The sequence below is a fragment of the Podarcis vaucheri genome, assembly GCF_965113315.1.
Source record: "Podarcis vaucheri genome assembly, chromosome: 7".
In the NCBI taxonomy this organism is placed as follows: Eukaryota; Metazoa; Chordata; class Lepidosauria; order Squamata; family Lacertidae; genus Podarcis; species Podarcis vaucheri.
Window position 1 is genome coordinate 57,469,715 of NC_138765.1, and position 18,432 is coordinate 57,488,146.

The window sequence follows — 18,432 nt, forward strand, 5'->3', positions numbered from 1 at the left end:
TGGGGAACCTTTGGCCCTGGGAAGTGCACGTGGCCCCCAGACTATTCTTTTTGGCCCTCGGGACTCTCACCCTTCCCCAGCTCTGCTTTGCACCCTCCTCTGTTGTTTTACACCTGACAGAAATCTGCCCTTGACCTGTGATCATGCCTCTTGCAGCTGTTTTTGAAACAGGAGCCATCAATGAGACCTCGGCTGGTAACCTGGTCGCTGCATTGTGAACCCGTCAAAGTTTCCAAATTGCCTTCAAGGGCAGCTTCATGCAGAGTGACTTGCAGTAGGTCAATGTGAGATGCTGGGCATTGCATCTTTCACCTTCTGCATGCAGAGATGCTCTGCCACTGAACTATAGCCCTGTCCATATATGAACAAAGGAAGCCAGGTGCCTTATACCAAACCAAGTCCTTTCTCCATGGCACCCCACTGGCATTGCAGTATGCAGAGACATCGCCTGTCTACATATTTGACCTTCTACCTTTGAGGATGAGGGAGAAGGAAAAGAGGTGCACAGACAGAGAGAACACACACACACAGAGAGAGCACTGAACTCCACATTGCAACTTGTCTTCTCCCTTTCTTGTACATGCCCCAGGTTTACACCTCTTCTAAAACCACCTCTTCATGTTTCCACCATGTTACCAGTTCTGACTTTATGTTGAATCCTGGCTCCCCTCTTTCTCTTTTTCAGACCTAAACCCAGGTGTTTGCGTGTTTAGTAAACGGAGTGTGCAGAGATGATTCATATTTTCTTGGAAAGTCCTTTCTCAAATTAAGAAACCCAGACACCTATTTTTGGCATGGCTCATCTCCCCACCCAAAGTGGAAACGCCCTGCTGTGTCCGTTGTTCTTCATATCAGTTTTTGGAATGGTGTCATTTGAATAGCTGCAGCTGGCCTGGGAGGGCCTCTGTAAACATTGTGTGCTGTGCGCAGCCAATCCTTGCTGGCTATTTTTCTTTTCTTTTCATAAAAAGAAGCTGTTTTAGGAGGGGGGCATTTGGAACTAGAAAAGTAGGTGATGGTGGAGTGAGGAGATAATCACTGACTTAGCTGTCTTTGCAACAGGTGCTCCATCTCTAGAAAGTTCCAAATGTATGTTTGCTCTATCAAAGTTGCTAAAAGCAACAACACTCAAAATCATTTTAATTATGATTACTTCTCACTCCAATTGCTAACCCTGCCTGCCCACCAAGCTCTTTGTCAACTCACTTCCATTTACACATCACCCACCCCTTGCCTATCCCCTAATACCTCACTCCAGGCCTTCCCCCGACCACTTGCTGCAACCCCACTTTTTAAAGGAGAGGGGCAAGATTCAGAGAGCAGTTTGCCATATCACTCTTTGAAGTGTGTCCCCCTTTCTGTTAAATGCCCACTTGGGCCTCCTCCTACCCACACAGCTTGCTTGCTCACCTGCCTGCCACCTGTTGGCAGGCAGGTGAACTGCAGCATGACAGTTGCCTTACATTTATATGCATATAGGAGGAATGAAGGTTCATTGTGTTTTCAGTTTTGACAGTTAACCTCTCTTTAGCTTATGAAACTTCACTGGGCATTTTCTGCATACTTTCCCTGCAACTTTCATATTTGCATCCATGAGGACATAAAAATGCAAGCATTATTGAAGATAACACACAAAACTTCATTTTATTATTCCATTGCCTGTCAGAAATGTGTATATTAGTCAAAACTACATGTTTAGCAGGAGAAATTCACACTAAATGCTGGTGAATTTCTAGAAGGTTTTTGAAAAGGAAATTTGCAGATTGCTGCAGTGGTGCGGAGAATTTCACTTTAAGACTGGAAATAGGAGAAACTAAAATTGACTAATTCTTCCATGATGGTAATAGCAAAAGGGGTTTGGCAGGTATCTATCGACATCAACTTTTGATGCCAACCCAATACACTAGTACCAGTATGCTACAAATCCATCCTTTATTTTTAGTACAGGAGACAGAAAGGAAGAGGAAATACTAATCTAAGCTTGTGATCTTTGCTACATTAACAAATAAAATAACTTTTGTTTGTCTTTGCAAGCCTGTTCTCCCCCCCCCCAAGAGTAGAAATATTTTTTTCTCCTCTTACTGGGGATGCAGATGGGGGTGGGGGTGGGGAGGCAGTTAAATGTGCTAATTCCAGTTTGCACACATTCCATTCTTTTAAGGCACAGCCCATCCCTTCCTCTGCCTTAGAGTCTGGAAACTGGCCAGTCTCCTGAGGGCTGGTATGCCAGCCTCTTTCAGATGATGTGTATAGCCAGTGGATTGAAATGGAGCCTGCTTCTTGCACTAGAATATTGTGTGTAAGTACATACACACATACACACACACCACATATAAATGTTTACATAAAGGATATATTTTATAAGAAGAACAAACAAACAAACAAACAAATGCATATTAAAGCAAAATAAGCAGAAATGTTAGGGTTGCCATACATTCGGGAATTCCCAGACATGTCCTCTTTTGGGAGTCCTTCATGCACATCCGATCCGGAGGGAATTTTACATTTTAAAGCAAATGTCTAGGATTTGGGTTGTGTGCGTGTGCACCAATAGCTCTGGTTCAGTCTTTGGCATGGGCACAATTGCCCTAAAAAAGCTCAACAACTTTTTGTGTCCAGATTTTTTATCCCTTGAAATATGGCCACCCTAAGAAATGTATAAGACCCAAAACATATTAAGCAGTCCAATCTTATGGGTCAGGGAAAGCCTGGATGAAAAGATAAATCATCACAAGATGTCTAAGCAGCTGGTGGTTGCCGTTTTATGTATATAACAGAGGGGAGGGCATTCCACAGAAGAGGGGCAACAGCAGAAAACACCCATTTTTGTGTCACTGCATTGTGATGTTCTGTAGGGTGTGATGTGACAAGTAGAATTCGCTGTGAAGATGAATTGATGGTTGATCATTTTTTTGGAACTGTAGCTCTCTGAGGGGAATAGGGGTCCCCTAACAACTCTCAGCACCCTCAACAAACTACTGCTTCCATAATCCTTATGGGAAAACCATGGCTGATTAGAGTGGCATCATAGTGCTTTAAATGTATGCAGTGAATGTGGCCCAACAATGTCAGGGAGGGGAGAGCAGCACATACCCTTTGAATGTTGCCCTGCATTTCTTACAGAATGGAGATGGTACCATAGACTTCAGGGAGTACGTTATTGGTTTGTCCGTGGTTTGCAACCCTGCCAACACAGAACAGACCATTCAAATGGCATTTCAGGTAAGTCATCAAGCTTAGCATCTTAACTCCAAAAAAAGAGTTCCACTAGACATATAAACTTTCAAAATCCATGGGGGGGGGGCTCTAACAAAGTACTGCTCAGAGTATACCCATTGAAATCAATGGACTTAGTAGAGTAGTCATGACCATTATTGTCAATGGGTTTAATATTTTTTAAAAGATAGTGAAATATACTCGGAGTTGAGAGTGGATTTCATGCTCTTTATTCAGCTGCATTCTGAATCCTATTGTTCTAGGACCAATCAGACTGCTGCCTTTTGGATCCTATTCAACTCAGTACATAACAGATAGATTGCTGCAAAATGGGGGAGGGGGAGTTTTTAAAATATAAATTATTGCACAGAAGCGTGTAGATACAGCCAGAGTTTCCTGGTGAAATAGAAAATGCCTAATGCCTTCATATGGCATTGTTTTTCTTTAATTTCTTTTGTAAAATATTTATCTTATTGATTAAATGACTCATTTCAAGAAAGCTCATGCATTAAATGAATTAGCAAATGCTTATATTTATCTAGTCTGTTGATCTAGTCTCTTTATCTAAACTGCAGCCTTATCAAGAGTGCCCATCTCACATTACTTTACACAGTGATGTATGATTTGCTCAAATTCCTAACCCTCCCTTGATGCCACCACCCTCCATCTATTAAGGGTTCCTCTATAATTCCCTTGACTTATTTAACAGTAAAGCCCTTTTGGCTGTTCCCAATGTAACAACAGTTCCCATTGCGAAACATCAGCACGTGCCTCTTTTCTACAGCTCTTTGACGTCGATGAAGATGGCATCATAAACGAAGACGAATTTAGCTTAATTATGCGTTCAGCGCTTGGGCTTCCTAGCCTTGATGTTTCTAATCTGTTCAAGGAAATAGACGCTGACAACTCTAAAAAGCTCTCCTATGGTAAGTGTCGCCAAGCCAAACTAAACTGTCATGGCTTCCTTGGGAATTGTTGTCTGGACCTCAGAATGCCGAGTTGACTGGGTGAATCCTTAGGTTTTGCCTACAGTCCCAGTGGTTTTGTGCAGAAACCAATGATAGCTCAACAAGGTGGACCTCCTTTTACATCTGTAGTGTACACTACGATGTAGTGTAACCCTCTAAGCATTTATTGTTGTAAGTATGGTGCCCCCTAAAAGTTGTAATTATCTTCGGATATCACGGTTCCAGCGCTTCCAGTCTGTTGCTCTTTTCAGGTGGGATTCAAGTTGTACATTTAGAATGGTTTTGGTGGTATTGAGCAACCAACTCCCTTTTGCAAAAGATTCAACTTTTTGTGACATGGAAAGTGGTGGGGAAATGCTCTGGAAAGTGTGGGACGACATCTGCAACGTCATCTAACCTCCCTGCAAGCAAATGAGAATGAAGGCTCTTTAAAGAGCCAGTGGCGTCTAATCTCCTTGCAAACAAATCAGATTGAATGTGCAGTAAATGGTCTATCTAGACGTACCCTTAATCATAGTTTAGTGCAGGGGGGAGGAACCTCCGAGCTAAATTAGGGTTCTCAGAGGTATTTATTGGACCTGCGAGGCTGCTTTTCCCACAGCCAAGCCTAGCTGCCCCACATCTGATGTCATGGGGAGTCAGGTGTCAGGGAGGTAAAGCTGCGGCTGAAAAGGAACAATTGGAAGACTTCAAGTGCAATCTCAATTGTTCCTTAGCAAGTAGAGCTTGCATTCAGCAGCTTTTGAATTTAGTGCCAAAAGGAAGGGCCAATCAGATGGGTTTCACTCAGAAGCTCCTAACTTGAGCTCCTGAATGGAGCCAGTTTACCCTGACATGGAAACAGGGACAGTAGCCTTTTGTCTGAACCTAACGCTGTGGTTTAATATTAACCGTGGTTTGCTTAAACAATCCAATTTCCCAGTACATGTTTTGAAGTTGGCTAGTCTCAGTCAAACCACAGGTTATCAGTCCAGACGACATGATGAGGTCCACTTCAGCAAAAGCAGAAGCTCATTCTAAAGCTTTGGTTTAACACAATGCCCAAACTCCCCTAGTGTTAGAAATAACTTCTTGTGTTTCTCAATTTTCAGAAGAGTTCAAGGATTTTGCTCTGAAACATCCCGAATACGCCAAACTGTTCACAACATACCTCGAGCTACAACGTTGCCAAATATTTCCAGAGACAGAATTTACTTGCAGCACGCCGACTGTGAAAACCCCAGTTTCAGAAATTGCCTCGGTGCCAAGGAATAAAGTTTGTCCTCAGGCCAGTGATGATGACCATTCCATTGTCAGTGTCTCTGATAAAAAAGAAGACTGAATCTAAAAGGCCGAATATATTTGTGTATGTGTTGATGTTTTGTATTTTATTTTTAATATAAAGAACATACGGATTTTTATCTTTTTTTAAAAAAAAGCCATTTTTAAATTTTTATCAGAGAAGACAACGATAAAAAAATTAATTGCTTAAAAAATTATCTAACTAGTTTTAATGAGTCAATTATTCTATTTATTATTTTTATTTTTATCACTTGGGCTGCATTAATTGCACCCCTGTTTCATTGGGCTGCTTGCACTGAGGCAAAATGCAATACGATGGTTACTTTCTTGGAAAGAATGCCATTGATTCGCCACCCCCGCCTTTGTGGCAAATGTTTCCAAACAGTTAAGAACTATTTCTGGACTAGCAAACAGGTTGTGCTAAGCTAACTTGGCCTTTTGGAGCAGAAGTGGAAATGTAAGATCATAAATTAATAGGGTTGGACCTTGCATTTGGGGTGACCTATGTATCAGAAGGAAGATTATGCTGTCTCCTTTTTTATAGTTGTCCTTGTCTACCCCTTCATTCTACCCCCAGAGTCTATGCCTTCCTCCACCTTCCTCTTCCCTTCTCTGAATTAGTATCTGATTTCAGTTCTGTGTACTGATTGGTCTGTTGGATGACCACCTTGATTGACTCCCCCGCCCCCCCTTTCTTTGGAAAAAAGAAAGCACATCATGGCTGTAATATGGGAGAAATCTGGTGGACTGTACTCTTTTATCCCTCACTTAAGCAGGAAGAAGGTAAGAGAAGGTCCTTGCTTGGGAACCACCTCACTCCCATGCCAAAACCAGCGCTAAGTCTTCCAATTGGACATTTGATGTGTTGACTGATCAGATGACACCCTCAACATTCTGGGACAGCTGTACAAGGACTGTATCAGTCCCCAAAATAGTCATAATTTTGCTCCTCACTGTTATTCCATTTGTGGCCCTCTTGAGGGTCATTTCCCAATTGACTATCTCTGCATTGTACCTACTGAAAAACCAGGCGGGCATGTAGCTCTTCTGATACCTTTCTTGGCCTTTGCCCTGGTGTTAACTTCAACTGGGGAGATGGTAGGATAGAAAAGGAGGGTGTATAGATTGAGAAGAGAAAAATCTTCCAAACACTGATACAGATCTGTAACCCCATCCTCAAGGAGCTGCATTTGTCTTTATTTATTTCTTTAATTCAGGAGATCTAATCACCATGTCACACTAGCTGGTCTGATAGTATCCTCACAGGCTATTTTACCAGCCAACTATCTTTGAAGGTTCTTCAGCAGAGTACATTTGTCTATAGAATAAATGTGTGTGTGTTCAGAAAGGGGAACGTGCTCACTCAGGGGATTTTGGCCTTGTAACTATACCGAAAAGCCATTTTACAATATTTTTGCACTCTACAAAATATTGCCTAGTGTTGTCTATCTTAACCTAACAAATGCCTGTCTTGTCCTTATCTGGCCACCTTGGTTGGAAGTGGTCTTCTGGAGTGGAAACTATGTGAATATTAAAGGAAATAAATTAATATTTTATGGTTTATTTGCACATGATGGTGTATATGGTTGGCTTTGTGCTTAAAATAAGAGTTGGATCTGCTGCTATAGGCTTTCGTGGTACTAGTTCAGTGTTTTAAAAATTAGAGCTGTAGATTCAACAACTGTGTAATGAATGTTTACTCCTTAGATGTGTCAGCATCGCCCTTGAGCCAGTGCCACCAACTGGACTCATCCACTTCAGCCCCGACTGGGCTAGGCGAGCTGGGTAGCACTTCCAGAGACCACCTTCTGCACAGGAACAGGTCAAAGTGCTGTGGACTCACAGCTTAGAGTTGTGAGCACCGGATTCACTCCCACAAGAAGACAGTCGTCGCACAGCAGAGTACAGCAGAGTCTAGCAGAGTATATAAACAACTCGGAGAGCAGCTCTGTAGAATATCTTCTTTACTCTATAACTACAACTATAATACAACTATATACAGAGCTAAATAGGTCTAAGCATAAATGAATGCTGAACCGCACTGAGTGTCTGCAGCTGCTCTTAGCAGCAACCTTATCTTTACACGCGATCTCTAACACTCAGTCTCTCTCTCTCTCTCCGACACTGACTGACTCTTTGATGTGGTGCTGGAGCAGAATAAGTAGAGAGCAGAACACGCCTCCTCCTCTCTGGAGAATCAGCAGACTCCTCAGGAGATTCTTGGATATGGGAGGGGTGAAATCTCCTCAAGATGCTCAGGAAAGAAAGTGGACTGAAGGTATATGGATTGGTGCAATTTCTGGAGCTAATTAGGGCCTGGCTACTTTATTTTAAATCTGTGGATGCTGCTCCAAGGTGGAAAAGAGGAATAAAAAGGCATCAAATACAAAAACTAAGTGCTCTAGAGTAGAGATAAAGGAGAAATTCAATTCAATGCACATAAGAAAATTTGATCAATTTTGCACTTTCCGAAACAATTGTTGTTGTTTAGTCGTGTCCAACTCTTCGTGACCTCATGGACCAGAGCACGCCAGGCACTCCTGTCTTCCACTGCTTCCCTCAGTTTGGTCAGACTCATGTTTGATGTTTGTAGCTTCGAGAACACTGTCTAACCATCTCGTCCTCTGTCGTCCCCTTCTTCTTGTGCCCTCCATCTTTCCCAACATCAGGGTCTTTTCCAGGGAGTCTTCTCTTCTTGTGAGGTGGCCAGAGTATTGGAGCCTCAGCTTCACAATCTGTCCTTCCAGTGAGCACTCAGGTCTGATTTCCTTAAGAATGGATACGTTTGATCTTCTTGCAGTCCATGGGACTCTCAAGAGTCTCCTCCAGCACCAGAATTCAAAAGCATCCATTCTTGGGTGATAGCCTTCTTGATGGTCCAGCTCTCACTTCCATACATCACTACTGGGAAAACCATGGCTTTAACTATATGGACCTTTGTTGGCAAGGTGATGTCTCTGCTTTTTAAGACGCTGTCTAGGTTTGCCATCGCCTTTCTCCCAAGGAGCAGGCGTCTTTTAATTTCGTGACTACTGTCACCATCTGCAGTGATCATGGAGCCCAAGAAAGTAAAATCTTTCACTGCCTCCATTTCTTCCCTTTCTATTTGCCAGGAGGTGATGGGCCCAGTGGCCATGATCTTCGTTTTTTTTATGTTGAGCTTCAGACCATATTTTGCCCTCTCCTCTTTCACCCTCCGAAACAATATCCAAACCAAAACACAGCTTTCCTTCAAATGCCACTCTTACCTGAATTTTGCAATGCAGTTCTCCAGCCAATTTCTTTTTTAAAAAAATACATATATTTCGGGAAAGTGTGGATAGAAAAGGACATGCTGGAGAAAATAACATACCAAAGTGCATTTTACCATGTGAAAGTGCTTGCAAAAATGTAAATATTAGTAAAAGTTGCGTGCCAAAAAACAAAAAGCGTTTATGAGGATAAATTAGCTCCAAAAGAGTGATGAATTTGTATTAGGATTTTTTTGAGTGAGTCGCAAATTGCTGCGAAATGTGGAGAACTGAATTTCTAATAAACTTAGAAAATTAAAACTGACATATCCTCCCATCCCTACTCTAGAGTATAGCTTTTTGTAGACAGAAAATGGTATCCTTTTCAAAAGTTTGGGTCCATGTTGTGCAGCATCCATTGAGCAAGACATCCCCTTTGGATTTAAACATAGTGGCTGCTGCCACTATGGAGCCAGAGCCAATGACAACTAGAGCTAGATAAGTCTAGTGTTGTTTCCATCCACCTCCCTGATGAGTTCTACAAGAAGCAACACTGAGACTAAGGAGGAGGAAGCTGGTGGTCAGTGCCACCTTCTGGACTAACTGCAAGAAGGCAGGCAGGTGGGGGCTGGCTGAGGGCACACTGTGGCTGGTAGGGCAGTGACCTAATGGACCAGCTTCCAGGGTTAATCTTGTGTTGGACTGTAGTCCAATGCTAAGTGCAAGGAAATAGGACTGCTTGCTACATGTGTGCAAAGCAAGCAAGAATTCAGTGAAGGAGGAGATGTACTTTTGCTAGAGTTATGTCTATAATTGCAGAAGTGAAGCTACTTACATTTCTAGAATTGCACATGAGTTTAAAGAAGCTCTGTTGGGAGAAGGTGGGTGGGAAAACATAGGGGTTCATTTGAACAGAACTCTTGCAGAGAATATCTGAGTTGCTGGGTCCTAAACAACAAATATCAGGGGAAAACACCCAAGTTCTAAACAGTAAAATGCAATATATAAGCCATAGGTAGGATACTGCCTTTCAAATTAACAAATAAGGTTGCTATATTGTTTCCATGTGCTTTATGATTTCCTCTTTATGTATCGTGTTTCCTCTTCAAAGCTTATGGGTTTTATGTGCTTTTTAAATAAACATCTAAATGATGCAGTGTCTCCATAGATGAAAAACTCCAAATGGTTTCTGAATCATTTTTTGTAATTGTTGAAATGAGGTGTTCCTCTGTATTTGGGAACCAAAGACAGAGTGAGGGACCTCCAGATTCCCAGACCGTCCCTGTGCCTTTAACCTCTCAGCTGACCTCCCTGTGTCTTTGATGTTAGACTGATATGTCTTAGGTTGCATCCTGTTTACAACCTCCTCCTCCTTCTCACACTTCTCTCTCGGACCTCAAGATGAGAGGTGGCCTTGGAACTACCCTCGAAGAGCAAAGGAGCAAGATTAGCTAGGTTAGAACTATCCAAGTTACGCACTTCCAGCAATTATTTTGTTATTTTTTATTACTTTCAAGTATCTCTCTCTGTGTGTGGTTGCAACAGGTAAAGTCTATTCTCTAGCCAGGTTCACTGGCTGTCCGCTGCACACTTAGCATACCAAAGAGGGGTCATGCTTCCAAGAACATGCTCAACAGCCAGGGAAGGGAAATTCAATTTGGTATGCATTTAAGGGCGAATCTGTCAAATTCACTTTCCAGGACAATCTGTGAACCGAAACACAACTAGCCATTGAAATTTGCACGTACCAGAATTTTGCAATGCAGTTCTCCAGCCAGCTAAGGTTTGAAAAAAAACGTGTAAGATATCCTAACCAAATTTTGCCTGATGGTCAGCTGCCCTGCCAATAGAAGAGCTATTTCGTTTCAATGATCTTTTTTCATCCATTTCATCCATTACTTTTAAAGCCAAAGTGAAAAAGCCCAAGTTGTAAAATAATAATAATAATAATAATTCTAAAGAAATTCTCCCTCTCGGGTCGCACTGTAGCAGGCTGTGAGCGCTTAAGAGTCTCACCCTCGATTACTATTTGCAGGAAGTCAGAAGCCAAACCTCTTGTGACATTAAGGAGGTGTGTTTGCCATCTGCTTGAAAATGTGGACATTTCATTAGGAGGGAAGTTAACCTGACATTTCATTAAGCCAAAATGCAAACACAGACATTTAATTTGATCAAAAGGCAGCCGGTATGCTTTGAAGCCTGGTCCTGCATATGTTTACTCGGAAGCAAGCCTTACTGAGTTCACTATGACTTGGTCCTTCAACTGCATATTTCATGGGGGGGGGGGAGAGCCTGCAGCGGGGGGGCTTTAATTGTTTCTTGTTTCTTGAGATACAAAAGAACCTGCAGACAGAAATATTTTTACATGATAAACAGACAGCAGTCAGTAAGTTAAAGGTAAAGGACCCCTGAATGGTTAAGTCCAGTCAAAGGCGAATATGGGGTGTGGCGCTCATCTCGCTTTTCAGGCCAAGGGAGCCAGCATTTGTCCACAGACAGCTTTCCGGGTCATGTTGCCAGCATGACATCTGCTCAACAGCCAAAGCTAATTTTCCCCTCCCACTCTTATTTCAAAGCTATTTTTGTCTTTGTATCAGAAAAGCACCGGCCAATTTGGTTGCCAATAAATATTGCTGCAAATATTTCTGAGATCATGGCCTTTCCAATGAGTGGCTCCTGTCTAGGTTTGTTGATTGTCTTACTTTAAATGTTGTGAGGATCCTATGCCCTTTTAAAATGTGTTTTTTTGGGGGGAGGGTTATTGGGTTGTTTTTTTATTATGTATTTTGTGGTTTTCTATTTTGATTTTATTCTGTGAACTGCTCTGAGACCTCCAAGTATAGGGTGGTATATAAATTAGAACAACAACAACAAGTGCTTCTGGTGCAACAGGACATTGTGGCAAGTACCAGAGCTCATGGAAATGCTGTTTACCTTCTCGCCACAGTGGTACCTACCATATTTTTCGCACTATAGGACGCACTTTTTCCCCTCCAAAAATGAAGGGGAAATGTGTGTGCGTCCTATGGTGCGAATGCAGGCTTTTGCTGAAGCTTGGAGAGCGAGAGGGGTCCGTGCGCACCGACCCCTCTCGCTCTCCAGGCTTCAGGAAGCTATCCCAAGTCTTGCAAGCCCGGCAGGATGTCCCGCGGGCTCGCAAGGCTTGCGGGCAGCAGCCTGCACCCAAAAGCTGGGGACAGCGGGGAGGCGCAGAGCCGCCACCCTGCTATTCCCCGACCTGATCTGGAGGCTGGCGGGGGGAGAAGCAAGCCTGCTTCTCCCCCCCCCATCCCCACAACCTCCAGATCAGGTCGGGGGAAAGCGGGATGGCGGCGCTCCGCCATCCCGCTATTCCCCGACCTGATCTGGAGGCTGGGGGAGGGAGAAGCAAGCCTGCTTCTCCCCCCCACCATCCACACAACCTCCAGATCAGGTCGGGGAAAAGCGGGATGGCGGCGCTCCGCCATCCCGCTATTCCCCGACCTGATCTGGAGGCTGGGGGAGGGCGAAGCAAGCCTGCTTCTCCCCCCCCCACCATCCCCACAACCTCCAGATCAGGTCGGGGAAAAGCGGGATGGCGGCGCTCCGCCATCCCGCTATTCCCCGACCTGATCTGGAGGCTGGGGGAGGGAGAAGCAAGCCTGCTTCTCCCCCCCACCATCCCCACAACCTCCAGATCAGGTCGGGGAAAAGCGGGATGGCGGCGCTCCGCCATCCCGCTATTCCCCGACCTGATCTGGAGGCTGGGGGGGGAGAAGCAAGCCTGCTTCTCCCCCCCACCATCCCCACAACCTCCAGATCAGGTCGGGGAAAAGCGGGATGGCGGCGCTCCGCCATCCCGCTATTCCCCGACCTGATCTGGAGGCTGGGGGGGGAGCCTCCAGGCTTCAGGAGAGCCCCACCGCCAGCCCCACAAGCTCGGGGGACAGCGGGAGAGGCGCAGCGCGCCCTTCCCGCTGTCCCCCGACTTGTCTAGATGGCTGGCGGGGGGAGAAGCCTGCTCCTCCCCATCGCCAGCCCCGCAAACTCGGGGGACAGCGGGAGAGGCGCAGCGCGCCTTTGCCGCTGTCCCCCGACTTGTCTAGAAGACTGGCGGGGGGAGAAGCCTGCTCCTCCCCATCGCCAGCCCCGCAAACTCGGGGGACAGCGGGAGAGGCGCAGTGCTCCTTTGCCGCTGTACCCCGACTTGTCTAGAAGGCTGGTGGGGGAAGAAGCCTGCTCCTCCCCGTCGCCAGCCCTGCAAACTCGGGGGACAGCGGGAGAGGCGCAGCGCGCCATCCCGCTGTCTCCCGACATGGTTTGGAGGCTGGCGGAAGGCTTCCTCCTCCCCCAGCCCCGCAAGTTCCCAGAGCGATGCCAAAGCTGCGCGCAGCTTCGGCATGGCTCTGGGTCCCGTTCTGGGGGAGGGGGAAGCTCGGGCTTCCCCGCCCCAGCCCCGTGCCTGGCGGGGGGGGGGGATAAAAATTTTTTGCCTTTATTTCCCCCCCCCCAAATCTAGGTGCGTCCTATGGACCGGTGCGTCCAATAGTCCGAAAAATACGGTATTTACCTACTTGCACTGGTGTGCTTTTGAACTGCTAGGTTGGCAGGAGCAGGGACAGAGCAACGGGAGCTCACCACCATTGCACGGATTCACACCGCTGACCTTCTGATCTGCAAGCCCAAAGAGGCTTGGTGGTTGATACACACACCCAGTTTGTAGAGGATGGATGAATCTGTCAATTCTACTTAGCTAGGTTACTCATTTTTTTACCTGAAATTCAAGGTTGTTAAGAGACCCCTATTCCCTCTCTCAGAGCTACAATTCACAGAATACGTCAACAGTCAATCCCTCTTCCCAAGGAATTTAGGGAATTGTAGCTCTTGGAGGAGAATAATGGTCTCCTAACAACACCTTACCACACAGTTTCTGGGATTCTTTGGGGGAAATCATGACCCTATAAAGTGGTGTGCTACTGCTTTAACAGTGCAGATGAGGTCTTATAGCACATGAATCAGGCTGCTGAAATCATTAAACAAAGAATGAAGGCTCCTTATCTTCATTCCACCCCCACCCCACCCCCATATAAATTTTTATTGAAACTTTAGGCTCCTTCTCTTCAGATGTTCTTGCTGTACATGTAGATTCCTGGGGCCGCGACTCCCCACTCACGCTTTGGGGACAGCAAAGCCACCCTCATCAGATTATGGTTTTGTCACAACTATGGAATCTGAGAGATGTTCACCCTGTGAGTCAGGATCACTTGATCCCAGCTGTGTGAGAGCCAGCTGAGATGTGCTTGGTGATGAGAGAAGGGCAATCAGAGATACTCTTTTAATTCTTATCTTACAGGTTGCCAGGTTCTGGGTACTGGTGTTATCCTGAAAGCTGGCAAGGGAAGTAGAGAAAGGGTGCCCTCTTGCGGTCCACGGCTTATATTGCATAATACATGCCCCACAGTGAGAAGACATGCAACCCATCTTTGAGGATTCATGCTAATTTTTTTACACAGAGGTTGGATTATACCCAAGCATTCATTCTGGTTGTTTTGTGGGCCAGTTATATGACAGTAAACATTTGATCTGATTGGCTGGTGTGGTATTTAAACATCTTCCCTTCAGTCATTGCACCTCCCTCTTTTCCTGGGTAACATGTAGATGAGCCTTTGGCACTGGAAGGCCAATATCTGAAGCACCCCACCCCAAATGCTGCTAAGGTCCCAATGAGATCTGTGCCCACTTTTTCCACATCTCTTTCGTTTATGAGCCATTGAACATGGATCATGCCTCTTGCTTGCCTGGATGAAAGGAATTGTGACTTTGAAAAACTAAAAACTGGTTGCCTTATAGTGTGCCCACATCTCATGCAGTAGAGCTGGGTTCCATACTGCTAATGTGTGTATGTGAAAGTCATGCATAGTCAAAATTGTGCTACCCTTGGCGCCATCCCACAGCTAGCCAGTCTGGGGTGAAGAGAGAGCACCCCCTCTAGTCCCAGAGCTGGCGTGCAGCAGGTTTGCTTGGGATTACCCATCATAAAGAGTGTTTTTAAGCTCTCTGCCTTGCTTTTGGGGGCAAGGCATGCGGACTCTTGGAGTACTACTAGGGATTCTCTTGTGAGATGCCATGGGACAATCTCAGTTCCTGTGTGATCTCACAAGAGAATCCATACCCGTCCTGTATGGTGTATGGTTGAAATCATGCAAGTTAAATGGGCTGGAGTTACTTTCATGGCATCCTTGTACAGTCATACCTCTTGTTACGTTTGGTTCAGGTTACATCTTTTCAGGTTGTGTCCTGCAGCGACCCAGAAGTACCGGAAGGGTTAATTCCGGGATTTGACGCTCGCGCATGCACAGATGCACAAAATGATGTCATGAGCATGCACAGAAGTGGCAAATTGTGACCTGTGTGTGTGCAGACGTGCAGACACAGGTCACGTTCCTTTCAGGTTGTGAACAGGGTTCCAGAACAGATCCTGTTCTCAACCAGAGGTACCACTGTATGAGGAAAGAGGGAACAGAAAGAGAGAGAGAGCAGGAGGAAGGGGCAGAGGTTAGGTGTTCAGTGGGAAGCCACACATTCCATATTCCCTGACTACCTCTTAGTCCTGTCCCTGCCTCCTACTGGCTGGAGGCATGCAAGGTTGCTTATGCCCAACAAGATAAAGGCTCACACAAATTTACAGCCTAAGTTGTACAAGGCTTCATAGGCAGAACCAGCCTGTCCACGAGGCAAGGTGAGGCAGCAGGCTCCTGAGGGTGACACCACCAGGCAGCTGACACTTGGCACTGCCAGGCTGCTGTCAGATGATTGCCACCCCCTCCTGCTCCACCATGACACCAACCCCACTGCCACACCTCCTCCTCTGATGCCTGGAGGTGGCCCAGGGAAGCCCCCTTCCAATAGTGATGCCCTGCAAGCACTTTTCCTCTAGGAGAAGCACTCATGGGGCCTCACCCCGTCCTTTCCTATTGTGATGATCTGCAGGCACTTGTGGAGCCTTGCCCACCCCCGAATGCCTAGCCCCACTCCCAATGATGCTGATTTTCACACTCCTTCCTTTTCTCATCCCGAGACTGATGCTCCCTGCCACATCTCATCCCAATGCTGCCTGCCATCTCACTGAAGTGGTAGGGCAGTCTGAATTGGGCCTGGAGACAGACCAGTTGCCAGTGCAGCTGCTATAACAAGTGAGTCGTGTCAAAGGCTGTTTTAGAGTGGCATGACTGGTGAGCTGCAGGGGGCGCCAAAACAATGCTGTAGAACCGAGTGTGAGAGGCTGGGGGGGGCACGTCAAATGGTTAGCATTGCACAGGGCACTGCTGAAATTTGAAAAACCAAAAGTCCTTCATTGGTCATATACTCCCTGTAACCAGCCCTGATCAACAGTCTGGCTGCAGCTCTTTGAGCCAGTTGCAGTTTCTGATTTTCAAAGGGAACCCCATGTAGAGCACATTACAGGAATCCAAATGGGATGTGTCTCATTGCGGCTACGTGAATTTTCATGATGGCTGTAGAAAAAAATCACAAGCTGGTGCACGCATGTGGCAAACTGAAGATGGGCCACACCAGAAGCTGAAATGCATGGATTTGTCCTTCTTTACCCACAGGAAGGACACAGCAGGCCAGAAGTTTTCTCCTACCTCATTCTGCTGCAGCGTCTCATTTCCCAGACCAAATGTGCTTCAATTAAGCTCCTCTCTTCTAACCTTTTTGCTTATCAGTTCAACTTTATCTAATATAAACTACTAAGGCTTCTTTGGATCAATTATACCTCCTCCCCTATGTAATTTCTAAAGCTTAATATCTCTGTTACTTGTCAGCCCCTGGGGCAAAGTTGTCCGACTGACTCCTATAAACAATCTCAAGCCTTTAATTCAATTGGATCTTCTTCTTCTCTTTTTTTTTTTACCACAGCCCAGGCAATTAACGTAACTCTTTTATGGACAAGGAGCCTCTTTAGAAATAATCCAATAGCTCATATTAAAATATAGGCCCTCGCAAGAGCTGCCAAATAACTTGTCATAACTCTCGAGGGCGGAGTTTCCAGCTTCTTTCATTTTGAAGCCATCAGCTCAAGAAGGAGGGCTTCCAAGCAATGCACATGACAGGAGGCCACACCCTTGGGGGGGCAACTGGAGGTTCCCCTGGGGCCAGTCAGTGAAACATCACTTCATGTACCCTTAGAGAAAGATTTGTAAGAACTTAAGAAGAGCCTGCTGGGTCAGGCCAAAGGCCCATCTAGCCAAGCATCCTGTTCTCACAGGGACCAACCAGATCCCTCTGGCAAGCAGGACCCCCAAGCACAAGAGGCCTCTCCCTTCCTGCAGTTTCCAGCTACTGGTATTCAGAAGCATTGTTGCCTTTAACTGTTGTGGCAGAGCATCGCCATTATGGCTAGTGGCCATTGGTAGCCCTCTCCTCCATGAATATATCTTAGCATTGCATAGTCAATGCTTTTAAAAGTACATAATTTGTTTTTAAACTGCCATTGCTTTTAAAGAGCCAGTGTGGTGTAGTGGTTAAGAGCGGTAGTCTCGTAATCTGGAGAACCGGGTTCGCATCTCCGCTCCTCCACATGCAGCTGCTGGGTGACCTTGGGCTAGTCACACTTCTTTGAAGTCTCTCAGCCCCACTCACCTCACAGAGTGTTTGTTGTGGGGGAGGAAGGGAAAGGAGAATGTTAGCCGCTTTGAGACTCCTTTGGGTAGTGATAAAGCGGGATATCAAATCCAAACTCTTCTTCCAAACTCTTCTGGTGCAGTATTTTAAACTGGACCGACCCACCCCAAGGGTGGGATGATGATGATGATGATGATGATGATGATGATGCATGTATAAAAACTGCAGCTATAAAAACAATTTTAAAATATTACTCATATAAAAACAGGTAAAACAACCATTCCTTAAACACTGAGTGACAGTAAAGGATATATAATGTGAGCCTCATCAGCATGCAGATATGTTTTCTATTATAGAAATCCTTCTACAGGATGACCTAAATGCTTTAAAAAAAATGATTCTCTCAAAGTTGGAGAGCCTAAAATGACAGATGTTCCCAATCTTAAATTTTCACATTATGCCACAGCAGCCAAAATTGGCTTTCTCCGCAACCCAAACCTCCCTAGTCAGAACTTCTGCAACAATAAAAGTTTCCACTCATCCACCAAAAGTTTCTTCTAACATTCAGAAGAAGAAGAAGAATCTGGATTCTTTTGTGAATAATTTGATCTATACAACTGCTTTTGAGAGTGAGTGGGATATGCAGAATTCAGAGTCTATAAATGCTTTAAAAAAAAATAGAAATTTTGACACAAGCTGAAATGGTATGGGCAAGCTCTCACTTGGAGATACTAGGGGTAGAGATTACGGTAGGTTAGTAGTGCTTGGAGTAAGGCCATGGCTCTTTGGCAGAATATCTGCTTTGCATGCAACAGGTCCTAGATTTCAATTAAGACAATTGAATCCCCCCCCAATTAAAATCACATACCCTCAGAGCTGTTGATTGCACAGTTTTCATGTCCAGTATTATGTTTTTTATTTTCTCCTGAAAGTCAGTAATGAGTGAGGCAGATGCACCTCACCAGGAAGAGTATTCCACAAACAGGGAGCCACCACCAAGAATGCCCTATTATGGGTCAATGCCAATTGGGCGGCAGCTGGAGGCAAAAGCACCAAAAAGGGATCCCCAGCCAAGCACAGGGCCTGAGATGGTTGTGATTGGTTTGGGCTAATATTAGTAAAGCATCCCTGCT

At 45.3% G+C, this 18,432-nt stretch overlaps 1 protein-coding gene and 1 long non-coding RNA gene across 2 annotated transcripts in view; one reads left to right on the top strand and one right to left on the bottom strand.

Moving 5' to 3' along the window:
* Positions 1-7,014, top strand: part of LPCAT2 (lysophosphatidylcholine acyltransferase 2) — a 34,840-nt gene extending 27,826 nt beyond the window's left edge. The window contains exons 12-14 of the mRNA XM_082232928.1: positions 3,124-3,222; positions 4,001-4,142; positions 5,276-7,014. Coding sequence (XP_082089054.1) covers positions 3,124-3,222; positions 4,001-4,142; positions 5,276-5,505 — 471 coding nt within the window. The 3' untranslated portion in view covers positions 5,506-7,014. The remainder of the gene's footprint in view (positions 1-3,123; positions 3,223-4,000; positions 4,143-5,275) is intronic.
* Positions 5,600-9,151, bottom strand: LOC309537881. The gene is made up of 2 exons (XR_014222031.1): positions 8,659-9,151; positions 5,600-7,929 (listed from the first exon to the last, which is right to left on the bottom strand). It is a non-coding gene; the product is annotated as an uncharacterized lncRNA (long non-coding RNA).
* Between the last annotated feature and the right edge of the window lie 9,281 nt (positions 9,152-18,432).